The 14,859-nt window shown below is 38.1% G+C and overlaps 2 protein-coding genes across 6 annotated transcripts in view; both read right to left on the bottom strand.

Moving 5' to 3' along the window:
- The window catches only part of LOC112468359, a 16,572-nt gene extending 14,720 nt beyond the window's left edge, over window positions 1-1,852 (bottom strand). The window contains exon 1 of one of the 4 annotated variants that reach the window (XM_025037493.1): window positions 1,732-1,852. The gene's annotated coding sequence lies outside the window, so the exon portion shown is untranslated. Of the gene's footprint in view, window positions 1-929; window positions 1,206-1,230; window positions 1,500-1,731 lie in introns of those variants that run through there. The other 3 variants (XM_025037490.1, XM_025037492.1, XM_025037491.1) reach the window with 3 other exon arrangements.
- A 2,855-nt stretch (window positions 1,853-4,707) lies between these two features.
- Window positions 4,708-14,859, bottom strand: part of LOC112468358 (putative fatty acyl-CoA reductase CG5065) — a 24,549-nt gene continuing 14,397 nt past the window's right edge. For both annotated transcript variants that reach the window (XM_025037488.1, XM_025037489.1), the window contains exons 2-8: window positions 13,313-13,555; window positions 10,286-10,373; window positions 9,961-10,190; window positions 9,639-9,887; window positions 8,287-8,636; window positions 7,513-8,109; window positions 4,708-7,026 (exon numbers count right to left, since the gene is read on the bottom strand). In XM_025037488.1, the coding sequence (XP_024893256.1) occupies window positions 6,885-7,026; window positions 7,513-8,109; window positions 8,287-8,636; window positions 9,639-9,887; window positions 9,961-10,173 (1,551 nt within the window). In that variant the 5' untranslated portion in view covers window positions 10,174-10,190; window positions 10,286-10,373; window positions 13,313-13,555 and the 3' untranslated portion in view covers window positions 4,708-6,884. The remainder of the gene's footprint in view (window positions 7,027-7,512; window positions 8,110-8,286; window positions 8,637-9,638; window positions 9,888-9,960; window positions 10,191-10,285; window positions 10,374-13,312; window positions 13,556-14,859) is intronic.

Here is a 14,859-nt window from a genome sequence, read left to right as displayed (position 1 = left end):
ATTGAAACTTCAACATTTTCACAACGTCTTTATAACAAATAAAATAATTTTTCGTGAATTACATAATAAAATAATTTTATATATTTAATTGAATTTAAAATTAAATATGATATTACTTTGACATTTAAATTTAATTTAAAAAGAATTATGTAACTAAAATTATTGTTATAAAAACTAAATGGTTTTACAATTAATTAAATTTAACGATTTTTATATTTTTATAATAGCTTTATGTACAGTAGCCCTTAGGATGCATCGCTTGTACGGTTGCAGAGCAAAAGAGGCAACCGAATTCGCCACGAGGCTCTCGCTACGCCGCTGGGCTACTCCACGCCGTTCACGCGCCATCTTTCCCCATTCGTGTCCCTTTTTTTCCTCCCTTCGCGCACGACCGTCCCTTAGGCGCGCATATGCGCGAAAGGCCAGCATTCGGAGTATTCGGACGCGGAAATGTCCATGTAAATCTCTTTTTTTTCTTTTTCTCCCGATGCCTCGAGGATAATCGTCTGCACGTTGCCTCCTCCTCCTCCTCCCGTTCCCTCGCCCCACTTCTCTCTCCGCGTGGCGTTTCGCACCCATTTTCTCTCTCTCTCTCTCTCTCTCTCTCTCTCTCTCTCTCTCTCTCTCGCGTCACCCAGCGGCGTTCGCCGTTCGAGGAGGATCGGTGGTTATAAAACGGCGACTGTGACAAGTGCGCGCGACACACCGTACCGTGCCGCGCGGAAGCCGGGCTCGCTTTACTCCGGTTCGGAGTCAAGCCTCGTCGCGAGCGAGCGAGCGAGAGCGAGAGTGAAGAGCGAAAGCGAGAGCGCGACGTCACCGATCGTTCGAAATCGCCGACAATCCTCGATATCGTTCCGCGCGCGGCACACTGTATGCTCCCGATCGATTCGCGGAAACGCGACGCTTTATCGCGCCGATTCTCTCACCTCTCGAGTATCTGTCCCTCCGGTTTTAGTCGCCGCGATAACCACGGCGTTGCTCGCCGAGCGATCGGACGAGACGGGACGGGACACTTCTCGCGACGGACAATGATGACGGTTATAACGAGACGATATTGTCGATAACCGTAGAGAGATCGACGGTCGCGTGTCCGCCCCGCGCCCGCGCGCCTATCCTCTCTCTCTCTCCCTCTCGCTCGTTTTCGTTCTCTGGCTCTTTCTCTCTCTCTCTCTCTCTCGCTCGCTCTTTTTCCCTCTGTCTCTCCACGCTCGTTCGGCGTTCTCTTACGATATACTTTATCCTCGTGAGATCACCAGGCGAAGATCGTCGGCTCACGCGCCACCCCTTCGATATTATCGCGCGCCGGGCGTGAAAGAAACTCGGGAAGATCGTTAGCGTCGGTAGCGGGTTCGCGAGACGCGAAAAACGATATTGGGTGGTGGCCCCGTGGCTAACCGTGGCGCGCACGCTACCGTTGCACCGGAACGATTTTCCCCGAAGCCGAACCCGGGAGTGACTAAAATCGAAATCGGTGAACGAACAGGGGCGCGTCGGGGCGCGCATGTGCGGCGACGGCGTCGCCGGTTGTCGACGCATATTATCCGTGCCGCGTCTCCGGCTCCTCCGGCCCGTCCGCGCCGCTATCGCGTGCGCGCGCGTGCGTGCCGTCTCCCTCTCTCCCTTCTTCTCTCTCTCTCTTTCTCTCTCTCTCTCACTCTCTCTTTCTCGCTCTCTCTTTCTCCTTCCCGCCGTCTATCTCCCAACTCTCCACCACTCGGAATTACTAACCGACCTGACGATGTCCGACGCCGACCCGAAACGCCGCCTACGACACACGTGAATTCCGATCGATCGGAGCGTCCGGCATTGTCGACCGACTCTATCGGCGCGCTCGGCTCGCACCGCTCGCACGCCGCTTCCCGGCCGCCTATCCCGCTTCCGTTTTCTTCCGCCGGCTTCGCCGCAGCACGAGTGCAGCCGGACTCCGGAGTAGTCCGGAGTAGGGCGCCCGGCCGGCGCAGGCCGGAGTATCGGAGTCGGAGTCGGAGTCGAGCAGAGTGAATTCTTCACGTAATCGAAAAGATATCGCGGAAGCGTTGAGAGAAAGAGAGAGAAACGAAGCAAGATTCGACTCGCGTCTCGCAATTCGATCCTCGTATTTGTGACAAAAGACATGTGCGCGCGCGCGCAGAATGGAGGAGCCGTTCGGCGCCTCGTAAACGACGAGCAGAAACGTGACGGGAGCCATAGGCGTCCATAGCGGGGGGCAAGACGGGGCACTTGCCCTCCCTCCCTGGAATCAGCAAAAAATGAAGCATTTATTTTCCCTTTAAATAAAGAAAGAACAAAGTTGTGCTAACCTTGCCTAGGAAAATACATTTTTTTTTATTTTAATAAAATTTTAGTTTTTCAATGCCTGCCTTGTTTAAATTTAATTCATTTCACCTGCTATTAAAAAATCAAATAAGATCTCAGTTTTACTTTATTTAATCAACGCCTGCCTTTGCTTTCTACAAATGAGATTGCAATAAATTGTGCGAATAAAAAAAGTGTTCCAGGGAAGTTGTTGAAACTAAACGCGTCTCCACGACTTAGGTAGATATTCTATTGTCCGTAGTCTTGTACTTAAAAGTAATAAAAAATTAAAATAAATTAAAAAACGCAGAAACCTTTCTCATCTTGTCGCAGTGAGAAAGCTTACTATACTAAAAGGTGTATAAATTTTAAATTATAAGTATTCTAAATCTAGAAAGTAACATATTTTTAATCATATCCCCCCCTCTGAAAAAAATCCTGTGGACGCCCTTGAGTCGGGAGCGTCGTATTTTTGGAACGTAATTCTCGAACGCGCGCGGCATCATCGTGGGCGAACGTTCCCGCGTCTGTCTTCCGTAACTTTGCTCCTTTTTAATCGATTTGAGGAATAATGCGACACATACGGTATGTGTCGTCGAGGCACACAAAGACGGACTGTAAAATTCGTGAAAATGATCATTAATCGCGAGAGATCTCGCTGGAAAATATCAATATTTATTTATCGCGTGTTACAATGCGGACGTGTACGTTTTATCTCCATCAATTAACAATTTATCCACGAGTTTTCGTATATCTCTATATGACTTTTTAGTGATTCTATAAAGTTTGATTCTTGCACTTTTATTCGTATTGCTCCAAACTACGGATTGGGATTGAGATTGGATTGAAATTTAATCAATTTAGAATAGAGAAAACTGATCTCAATTGTTTAGTGAACTTTGCTCTGATTGTCAAGCATAATCAATTATAATCCATCATAATCAATTATAATCCAATCTCAATCCCAATCGGCACGCCGTAGTCTGATATGGGCTTTAGTGATTCTGCTGAAAAATGACATTCTTCCAAATATTCGTTATAGAGATGTGCAGACTATTCAAAGACGAATCGAATCGGGTGAGATGCGATTCGATTCAACTTCGAATTTCTATTGTTCGAATTTGAAACTATTCGAAAATTTTGAATTTTAATAATTCGAATACAAATCATATATATTGTGAATTTTATAAAATCATATTTCCCGTTAATAAGCAAAACAGTACGGTCATGTTAATATAAGTGAATTCACAACATTATTACAATCGCTCACTGAACCGCCAAGTAATAGTCAAATATGAGTAATTTTTTATATTGTACAGTATGAGTATTGATAATAAAATTGTATATTATTTTATTTTAATTTCTATGTAATGGATGTATGTAATTGGATAATGTTATTGAATAAACTACATCATAGAGTATTTGGTAATTATGCAGAAATAGCCACTCCCGATTTCAATAATTTCGAGATATGTCATCAAGCTAGGTCATCATCCTAAGTAACCTTCAAAAGGTTTTAGCCGACGGTCATTGTTTGTTAAAAAATTATTAACAAAAAAATAATTCGGTGAAATAATCCCAAATACTGCCAAATGAACATATCTAAAAGATTTCTTGGCGCAATTAAAAATTAACCGAGATAATACTAAAATAATAAATCTTAGACCTCGTATCTCCTTGTAAGCAGGAGGTGGGGTGGGAATGGTGGGATGGACTCGCTTCGTGTGTGGAAAGTTGAAAACCCAAAAAGTTATTAACAAAAAAATTTAAGAAATAGAGAATTACGTTCTTTCCAGTGTTTATTGTCTGTTGCGATAAATATTACTACCAGCCTCACATGGATAAGACATCTCTGTTTCGGAAAATAGGAGGGTCCAGTTCCGAATTCTGCAGGCTGGAATATTTTTCGCCATAAATTGTCTTGTAGATTTACAAGATGTTCGTTTAACGTTAGTAATTTTATACTGTATATCGATATAATAATGCGAAACAAAATTTCTAGTTAATAACCAGAGTTCTAATTAATAATAAAATTGCTATTCGGTATAAGCAAGACTATACTCCTTTCAAAACCGAATAGCAATCGACACGTGATTCAAAAGCATATAAAGGCAAATTATATAAAATCGCAAATATTATCTTTAGACGCAAGATCCCGATAATCGAAAATTTATTTATTCAATCAAAAAATCGAAAAAAATTCAATGTGAAAATACAGCAAAAGGCGTTGTACACCGATAGTTTGCTTTCGGAAATAGATATAGACATGCGACATAGACACGATGCAAATACGAAACAGATAAATATTACCGATTTTATGTGCCTTGTTTTTTTACGGCTTCTCGACGTAGCATTCTTCTTTTTAATGAATAGATTTTATTAACGAATAAAAAATTTCGTCAACGAATAAACTGTTTAATGAAATTTATTTCTAGGATAAAGATAGCGAAACACTCATTCGTAATGATTCATCAATTTTAATGTAATTTGCATAATAGCATAGTATAATATTAATTAAATTAATTATACATATTAAATATTGTTTTTCTTGTATGCACTGTGTAACCGAGTAACAATACAGACGAGACTAGTAGAAGGTGACCTTTGTAGCACTACCCCTCTTTTACTCCTTGGCGCAGAATTAATATTATTTGTCGTTTTTCTCTTTTACGTTGTTAACACGGAATATCTCCGTTACATTTATGCTTATCTATCTCCAAGTGTATGCTTTCATTCTCGAAGCACGACAACGTTTCATCGATCGTAAAACAGAAGGGGAAGCCCCGCTCCGATTCAATAAATTATTTTACTCAAAAAATAGTCGATACACAAAGAGCTAATTAAATGAAAAAAAGCATTAGTGTATCATCGTCATCTCAAAGGCAAGGGCAGCAACGAATTGTCAGTTCGGCGATACGACTGTCGGGCGCAAATATTCGCATTCATATTTTCAGAAATGATGAAAGCGTACTTTCAAAAATATCTAGATGGCCAGATCTGTCGAAAGCAGATTTTGTGAAGTTACTGCTACAAGTTTTGTCGGCATAACGAGATCTATTAACAGAATACGATAGCAGATTGACTGCAAAAACTAAGCAGAAGCTGCCATTTCTTAATCGTCTAAGTGTCTAAGTGATATATTCCATTTCACTCAATTTCTACTGGCAATCCGCTGTCAAATTGTGTCAGATTATAGTAAGGCTGTGTGGCGGGACGCGAGCTTAATACGAACGCAGTCGATCCGCCGCGATGTTCTGCTCGAATCTGCTGACAAATTGCTAGCAGTTTTATCTCCATTAATTAGTAATTTATCCACGAATCTTCATGTTAGGTGTATTTATACATAGACATTTTTGGCGACTCTAATTTGGACCTTGATGGTTTTGCATTTTTCATTCGTACCGCATGTCAGATCGATCAATCTTATTTCAGGACAATTCAGTAAGTTGCCGATGCCTTCAAAATTCGTCAAACATTGATCCTGTGACAATAGGATGTGTAAGATACGTAGAGATATTTCATTAAAGTGGACTGTAACTGTAGCGTAGCTTTTTTGAGAGACAAGTTATCGTAAGGATGTTGACTTCTCGTTGTTCCGGACAAGACGCGTTTATGGCTAAAAAATTTTCGCGTTTAGTGGCAGTTTTTAAAAAAGAAAAAGCTGTACATCTGTCGTCGCAACTTGTTGTCATATTCATTCTAACTATCTTATTATATGATGTCGTCTCTATGTGATCGGGTTTCTTGTACGTGTTATTTCTAAATAGTCGATTTAGCGACAATTTTCTCGCTTCTGTATGCGTGACCACAAGTCATACGTGCGGTCGTATAGCAAAATATCTATCTAGGTATCTTACGTCACAGAGTAAAAAGGAAAAAGAATGTCAGATACCGACAATACAAAGGCACGACGACAATACGGCTCCTTGACGCGTCGTGTCGTGAGAACGGTGATTACTCGCGAGCGTTTTTACCATACCGAAAACCGACTAGTTGGACTAAGAAACGAGCGATAGCAATGATCGAGCGCGTGCCGATGTAACTTGGCTCCTTTTATTTATTAGAAATTGACGTTGTGCAAAGTATATCAATGTACGATGACGCTAACAGAACAATCGTGACGATGCGCGTTTATTTTTATTCTAGCGTAATGGAACACGCAATGACGATTACATCGCTATATCGGAATTCGAAAAACGGCCAATTTTCGTGACAATCGCGACGGTTCACACGAGGGGCAACAAGGAATAACATCGGTAATGTAATAATAATTATTGTAATATATGCAAAGTGGTGGAGCGTACTTATATATTCGCGGGGAGACAGTTCCATCATGGAATTCTTGTCTGATCGAATCAGTAACCGGCACTCTTTCGGGAATCAAGTATCTGTAACCGGCGTTGTTACTTGGCGTCGGTTATCAACATCGAAAAGGCCAATCGATGGGTATGTAGGTAGCGCTTTATCGTCGAAGACGCTGAGCAACGAGGTCGAAGAACAAATCGCACCTTTAAATAGCGGCCGTTAACTAACGGCCGCTTTGCGTTACGCTGATCGCGATCATCGACCGAGCCCGTTCTGAGCCGTCAAACAATCAAGCGGCATATGCGAAGTACGATGGACAGCAGCGAAAAGAAGGCTCCCCGCGCTGCGGAGCTGCGTAACAGCAGGACGCGTAGCATTATTATCAGTACCCCGAGTTGCACGGCCTTATGAAGCCAGTATAATCTGTAAACAAATAAGCAAATCAGGATTCGAAAAGTAAGACGCGTAACCTTCTTCCATAATAAAATAGATAGAATAAGAAAATTGGTTTATTATCGTTTTAACTCAATCGTATTATTTCTGAGAACATTAACATAAATATTTATAGTAAAATAATATGAATAGATGATAGTAATAAAGAAACAAAAAATGCGTGTATTCAACATTAACATAGTCATTAAAAATAATTGTTTAAATAAATAGGATAAGAACAAAAAAAAAAAAGAAATCACATAGAGAGAAAGAGATAAATTCTATAATATAAGTTCTCTAAATTCTAAAAATATAAATATAAATTCTATATTGAAAACATTGACAAATGTTGCAAATGATTGAAGAATCTTTCTTTAATACTGATTCTGATTTCCGAACAGACACCAGGAAAGAGTTCTACAAAGAACTACCGCGTTGTAACAAAACGATTGCTGAAAAGCAAAAAATATGTCTTACTTTGTGATGTATGAACGAGCAGCTGGCAGTGTGTCCGGACTCTCTTTCAGGATAAACTGTCGTATTCCCAGAATGTAATGCTCCAAGTACGATGGCCAGTCGATTTGCCTAACATCGAACATGAATGTTTCTCGATCTTCCGGACTGAGTTGCTCACCCAGTCGTCGCACGTTGTCGTCTCTAAAATTCCACTGTTTCGTACTGAAGTACTCCAAACACTTGGCGGCTTTGGAAAGTTTCGTCTGCAGGCGGACCATTATAGGCCGCGAGCCCTTGAGCCGTGCAAGAGTGTCTAAGATATACGCAGGTAGTGTGTGCTGAAATGTCACGCACAATTTGTTTATCATGGCGGAGCTATGGCAACGACCGTCCGGATACCAGAGCACATTGTCCATCGGGTGTAGCCGGCAATATTTAAACGACAGGTCGACGAACTGCTTCCAAGTTATTGGATTTTGCTGGCCGGTGCAACAATTGTAGATCGGAATGGTGTCGGTGCGTTGCGTGGCGGTCCTCCATGCCGCGCAAATCATTAGGTTGATCACAATGTCGACGGGCACCAGATCCGCCACTTTGTCCTCGTGGCATAGCATAGTTCTGCAAGCAAGAGATCGCAATTTGTAACAGAGATTTATTCGCACGAGAATAATGACTTACGAAGATTGTGAGCGATATTGAAATAACAATACCGAGAGACGTCAGAGTATTCATTCTAATTCTTTTATGATACCGATACTAGCGATCGCTAATTATGGCCGCCCGTTGTCATCTCACCTGAAGAAGCCTTTCCCAGCGGCGGCGATAATCCCCGTAGGGCCGTTGCAATTGTCCACCCAACCGGCGACCGGTTCTCTGTACGACGACAGCACGATCGATGGCCTGACAATCGCCACCGGTAAAGAACCCCTTTCCCGCTGGAGCATTCGCTCGGCCAGTGCTTTGGTAAATGTATATGTGTTTGGTCGACTGGCGATCAGATTTGGCGTGAGTTCCTCAAACATTTTGTCGTCCATCCATTCCGTCAGAGCGATCACCTGATCAGGTTCCCGTCCCACCGGATAAATCTCCTCGGCGACATCGGTCCGATCGCAATTACAATATGCCGTTGACACGTGAATAAACGCCTGCGATCAAACATTTGCATTTATCACATATAGCAGCTATAAATTGTTAAAAATACGGAATGCGTACGTTCATTCTTTTGCCTCGTGTCAATCGAACGTGCGCTTGTAATGACGATAATGCGTAAAAACGTCGACGAAAAAAATTCTAAGTAAAGTATACCTCAAAAAAGAAAAAAAAAGAACAAAGAAAAGACACATAAGAGAAAAATAAATATCAGTGTTTGATGATCAATAGCGCGCAGTGCCATCAAGTTGTACAAGTTCTCTGCTCCTTGATTGTCACATAAAAGAGATCGTAAAATTTATCAGAGACAATTATCTGCGAGTCGCGTGAGAATTTTCGCGCTTTATTATTTCGCGATACCTATAAAATGCGTGTGCATAAAATGACAATAAAATGTTCATTTACTTGTTACAAAGTATCTTTTGAAACTTCCGTGTAATATCACTTGACACTTTTTTTTTCTCTTACACTATACGTTTTATTCGCGCTAATCCGCGACTAATTTATGGCTGTCGTGAACAAACAAACAAATGGAATTGTTAAACGATAGACGGTGAGTGATTCACGATAGAATCGCGCGATACAATTAGAGTGCAGAGTACAAATACACTCGTAAATAAGCCGGCTCTATTTACCTTTCGGAATTTGTTGACACAAATCGAATGTATTTAAGCAGAAACTTGGACAGACTAGTTGTCGATTAATTAAAAATCGATGTCGTACATCACGAGCAAATGAAACGAAGCGTTCGAAAGATTCTCGAGAGGATATGCCTCGAGGGTGTATCTTTCGAGATGAGGTAGAGATGTAAACCCTCCGTAGACAAAAGACACTGTAATCTTTCGTAAAGAGCACATTCGTAAAAAAAATGAGATTACTACAAACAATTTGTCTTTGATTTACACGAATTCGATTTATGGCTGCAAGTTAATCCGGCTCGACGCGGCGGTTTAATAGTTTAAATTGAGCAATTTGAAAAGAAAGAATCCCACTCTTACCTCCACATTGTGCATGCGGTTACATAATTGGACCAATCTTTTGGTGCCCAACATATTTATGGTAACCGAAAGCTTCAGAGCCTCGTCGAATTTTACGGTTGCCGCTGAATGAAAGACGATCGATACAGATCGTATTAACATATTTTGATCGTCCATCGAGATGCCCAACTCCGGTTCCGTAATATCGCCAGCCACGGGTATGATCTTAGTAAGCTCGGCAGGTGAATCCCGCCGTAGTTTCTCAAAAAGCTGTCAAAAGTAATATAACTTAAAATTTTTTGAAATAGCGATTGAAATAGCAGGAGAAAGGTGATATTATTACCGGCCCGTTTAAAAGTTCCTGCAACCTCTCTTGTACATTGTGGCCCTTTTTAGGTCTCATTAAAAGGTAAATGTTTTTGATGTCCGGACACGATCTCAGTAGCTTCTCGACAAGAACCTTGCCCATGAAGCCAGTAGCTCCGGTTATGAAAATCGATCTGTCTCTGTAAAAATCCTTTACGGATGTATACTCACTGCCAGCCATCGTGGCCATATCAATTATTACGCGTCCTTTAAAAAAATATCAGGGGTTAGAAAAAGACAAAAGTACTTAATAATATATAGTTATTCATTAATTTATCTAATTATTGTGGCGAGTATCCTACCTGAATTATTTCGTTAAATCCTTGAATATTACTTTCAGGCAGAAAGTACTTTACACCTCCGTTTCCACGATAAGAGTCGCCCACGTTTCTACATTTTTTACATAAAATCACGAATGTTAGATTTGGCATTGAAAATTCATTGCAATAGTTACCTATCATTTTTTTGAAGATAAATGTATTTAAAATCTGTTGTACGAATAGAATAATATATTAAAATATCGCAATAAGAATCTGATTTTACAAATACTTGCTATTTAACAAATATTCGCGTAACCCTCGTATAAAGATAAGTATATGCACTGCTCAAAAAAATTAAAAAATCACTTTTCCGTAAATTTTTGCCGATTTTTAAACTGTAATTACTCAGTGAATAATTAACATAAAAAAAGTTCAAAAAAAAGTTTTACAGGGCAAACTCTCTACTATAAGGTGCTTTTGTTCAATTTTCACTCAGGTTAATACGCAAAAGTGCGGTCAGCTTTGAATAAGGACGTATTTAAGATATCCAAAACCTTGAAATTTGCAGTCTTTCACCGCCTAATAAAAAAATTGGAGAATTTTAAACTTTTTTTAAAACTTTTTTTTACATTAATTATTCGCTGAGTAATTACAGTGTAAAAAGCAAAATGGGCAAAAATTTACTGACAAAAAGTGATCCCCTAATTTTTTTTAGCAGTGTAGAAATATAAGGGTAATAATGTATATTTATATCAAACACATTTGATTTTACATTGCATTTTCAAGTGCACATTCCATTTCAGTCAGAGAAAACGTTACCGATATATTTTTTTTACAAAACTATATTATTTTCTTTCGCATAATTTTTCTAGTTATTTTATAAAAATATTAACATATAAAATTGTCCAAAAATCTATAATTTTTGCGAGACATTTTATTCTGATCTGTATATCTTATTTTGATTTATCTCTCATTATTCTATGCATAAAGATATTAAAGTAAGCTCATTAAAAAACGATGGAGACATTGCGAATATCTACAATATATCATAAAATATTTATTTTTTGATAATATTATTTAATCAATTAATAAATCATGAGATAAATGAAGATAAAAAATATATAGTTGCTTTTAAAAAATATACATGTGCAATTACATATCTTTTAATATAATTATGTACTTTTTACAATGTTGCTTATTTACGTATATTATATTCATATACATATATTGTTATATATGAATGTATTCTATATTAAGCACTCTTTAAGTTTTGCCCATGGCAAAGTTTTTTAAAAAATCAAAGAGAAAATAAAATATTTAAAAAAAAAGTATTACATATTTCTGATGGAAACATTGCGTTTAAATCTCTTAATGTTTCAACAACATTCCCTTACAACGAACATGTCTAATATTATCCATAAATAAATTTTGTATGTGTTTTTTTTTTTAATTTTAGAGTTGTACTTCGGTCACTGCTGTTCTTATCAGATATTGAACTTATCGATACCGATAATAATCTAACTACGTCAGTGGATGGATATCTAATCACATTTACAAAGATATAAACATGAAAATTTTACTTTCTATTGTAACGGGTAAAAGCAGTTTAATAAAATTAACAGATATAATTGTAACGAAGTTTTACTGACTGTGAACGTAAGCCTGCTACATAAAAGTATACATATGCTGTATCTACTTACGTAAAGCACACGAAAAGTACTTAAACTTATACTTATCTTAAGTGCGCAGCTTTACGTATATGCAAAACGCCTTTTCGATGCCCCGTATACTCTAAAAACGTACGGCTTTGCATATCTGTAAGAGGCTTTCTCTGACTCTTTTGGTCCTTCTTTCCCTTCTGATTGAATGTCCAGAAAGGGAAAAATATTCAGAAAAATACTCAGAATGCTACGAAAAATTGCGCATTCAAAAGATTAAAAGTGTTATACTTATTTTAAAAGTACACTTAATGTTATTTTGAAAAATTCTTGAAAAGCCACTAATTCTGATATACAAAGAATAAATAATCTCTTTTCAACACAACTCACATATCATTAGGGTAACTCGACTTAATATCACTAAATCAATCATTCGAATATTTACTTATCTAATCACTGTTAGACTTTTCTTATCGGTATCAATACATTTAATATATTTAATATAGAAACGCCAGTAACCGAAACAGAATATTAAAATAACTAAAATAAAATATACAAATCATTGCTGAATAGCATTTTTCATTAAAATTAAAAATCTGACTAAACAATTATGAAAAAGACATAAAAGTTTTGCCAAAAACTTTTTTTATGTATCTCATCGTTTCGACGGTATAATTGCTTAAAATCAAGTGTAAGCGTTACCTTTGAAGAGTTGTTATACTCCTTAAACCTCAAACGGGCAAAAAATATATGTGTGTGTCTCAGATTTTTAAGAACATGTTTCAAAAGAGATCAAATCAGTTCCAGACAGATATAACACGTCTCTTGACTCTCTTGTTAGAATAATAAGAATCGATCTTTTTGAAGAAAATGCTTCATATCCTTGCAAAAAAGCAGTTATGAAAAAATATGACTTTTTTTTACCCACTTCACAGCACATCTGAAGCTTATAAAAATCGGTGCACTTAAATATTTTCTCTCACAAGAATAGGATTGGATGCGATCTCGCGAAGGGGTAAAATAAAGGACAAAATTAATTAAGTAGTGTAAGAAAGAATAACGTAACATATTCAATAATTTATTTCAAAGATTCTAAATTCAACATTTAAAGGATAAAATGAGGATGTAATAAAACTTAAACTCAATATAGCGCGTAATTGTAAGGGAAAGCTTGTTTCCTTATGTTCTCACATGTTTTTATTTTCAAAAAAGAAGTTTTTAAGAATTATTGTAATCTCGCAAGTCGACCGATTGTATCTGACATGTCCTCTCTCAGTTTTATTCCCCACGAAGACGGGAATAGAACGGCCAAAATATCAGATCGCGCGAGAAAGAAGAATCTTATAGAATGCGCGGAATAGAAGCGGCGAAACACTCTGAAGGATTTTACTTATTAATTAACGTACTTTACCTGTTCTATTCGGAGTGACTTGGCCGATTCTTCTCCGGTGATCGCTTCTATTTATTCGACTCTTGTGAGAAAACGACGGAGCGGCGAGGACGACCCTCAAAGAAAGGGATGCGGCACTTGCGAACGGCGCGACGTCTCCTTTTCGCACACGTATACGTCGTACCGTGATAGTTCAAGCGGCTTGCGATCAGATCCAACATCCGTCGAATTCATGTCGCGTCCCTTGCAGGTACGAACTCGTTTCTGTGTACAGAAAATAAGCGAGATCTTTTTCTGATTGTGAGATTCTGGATTTGTAGGGTAAACTCGGGTAAGATGGCCAACCTATGTTTTCTTTCAATCTAGCTCGCCATGAAACATCGAATGAACATTGGGTTGGCCATCTTTCCTGTATGGCCAGCTTACCCGAGTTTACCCTATGCGCACGCATTGGTTAATGCAATTATGTGTCTTTTGTACGTAATTAAATTTTATTTATGAGATTTTCTATGATATTTTCAACGATCTTTATATGAACAATGAGATTAGCAGCGCAAGTTTTTTTACTATAAAATTAATATATAAATTAATATAGGAATTTTAAAAAGAAAGCTTCTTGGCACATCATTTTTTTTTAATTTTTGAGGTAAATATTAGTCGAAAATGTCGAAATACTCTTGTACACAGTCCCCTTTCCTTCTCACGTTGCAATAAGATATAAAACAAATATTTTACGAGATATTCTGCGATACCCGCTTCGCTTTTCAATAATTTTTAATATAGCTTTATGCATAGCATAATAAAATGAGCAGCGCGAGTTATGTAGAGTTAATACTGTAATTAATTAATTAATTAATTAATTCAACATAGAAATTTAAAATACTATAACCGTCTACAATAACCGTAAGAGTATGCAGTAACCTATTGCATGATTAATGGGATTTTTACAATTCAAGAATAATCGACTGTGGTTGGTCAATAGCTTACTGCTTGTGTCTTATTGCATACTCTTACGACTATTGTAGACGGTCCTTAAGGCCGGTTCTACAATCAGAGTCATATATCGGAATCGTATGTCGAAACGCAGCCGATGGTCCAATGAGAAAAACTCGTTTTCAAAAAAGAAATTGACGCTATAAATACTTCAAAGCATTCCTCTTCTCCTTTCTTTCAACGAAGAAAGAAGGAGAAGAAGAACGCTTCAAAGTATTTGTAGCGTCAAGTTGACCGTAGCCTAGGTACAAGACTTCAAAATTGTCTGGAAATGCTTATTTTAAATAATTAAATATGTCAATATAAAGAATGTTACTTTTTAATATAATTTATTTGCCAAGAAAAGCGCGTTTTCCTTTTTTACTGTATATATAATTAATCCTCGGGATATAAATTATGTTGCGTGCAATTTCAGAAAGCGCATGCATATCAGTTTAAAATCAGGAGCTCGTGATACAAAGTTAAATAATGAACGCGCAAGAGTTTGGTCGTCGACCTCTATGCGTTCGACATTAAGAGTTGATAATATCATTAAGAATCGCACGAATCACCATAATGCGCGAACGCTAGAAACA

Source organism: Temnothorax curvispinosus, unplaced genomic scaffold (genome assembly GCF_003070985.1).
Source record: "Temnothorax curvispinosus isolate PA1 unplaced genomic scaffold, ASM307098v1 QBEX01018401.1, whole genome shotgun sequence".
NCBI classification, from domain to species: Eukaryota; Metazoa; Arthropoda; class Insecta; order Hymenoptera; family Formicidae; genus Temnothorax; species Temnothorax curvispinosus.
Note: the sequence above shows the minus strand (reverse complement) of the source record. Positions and strands in the feature narration are given on the sequence as shown.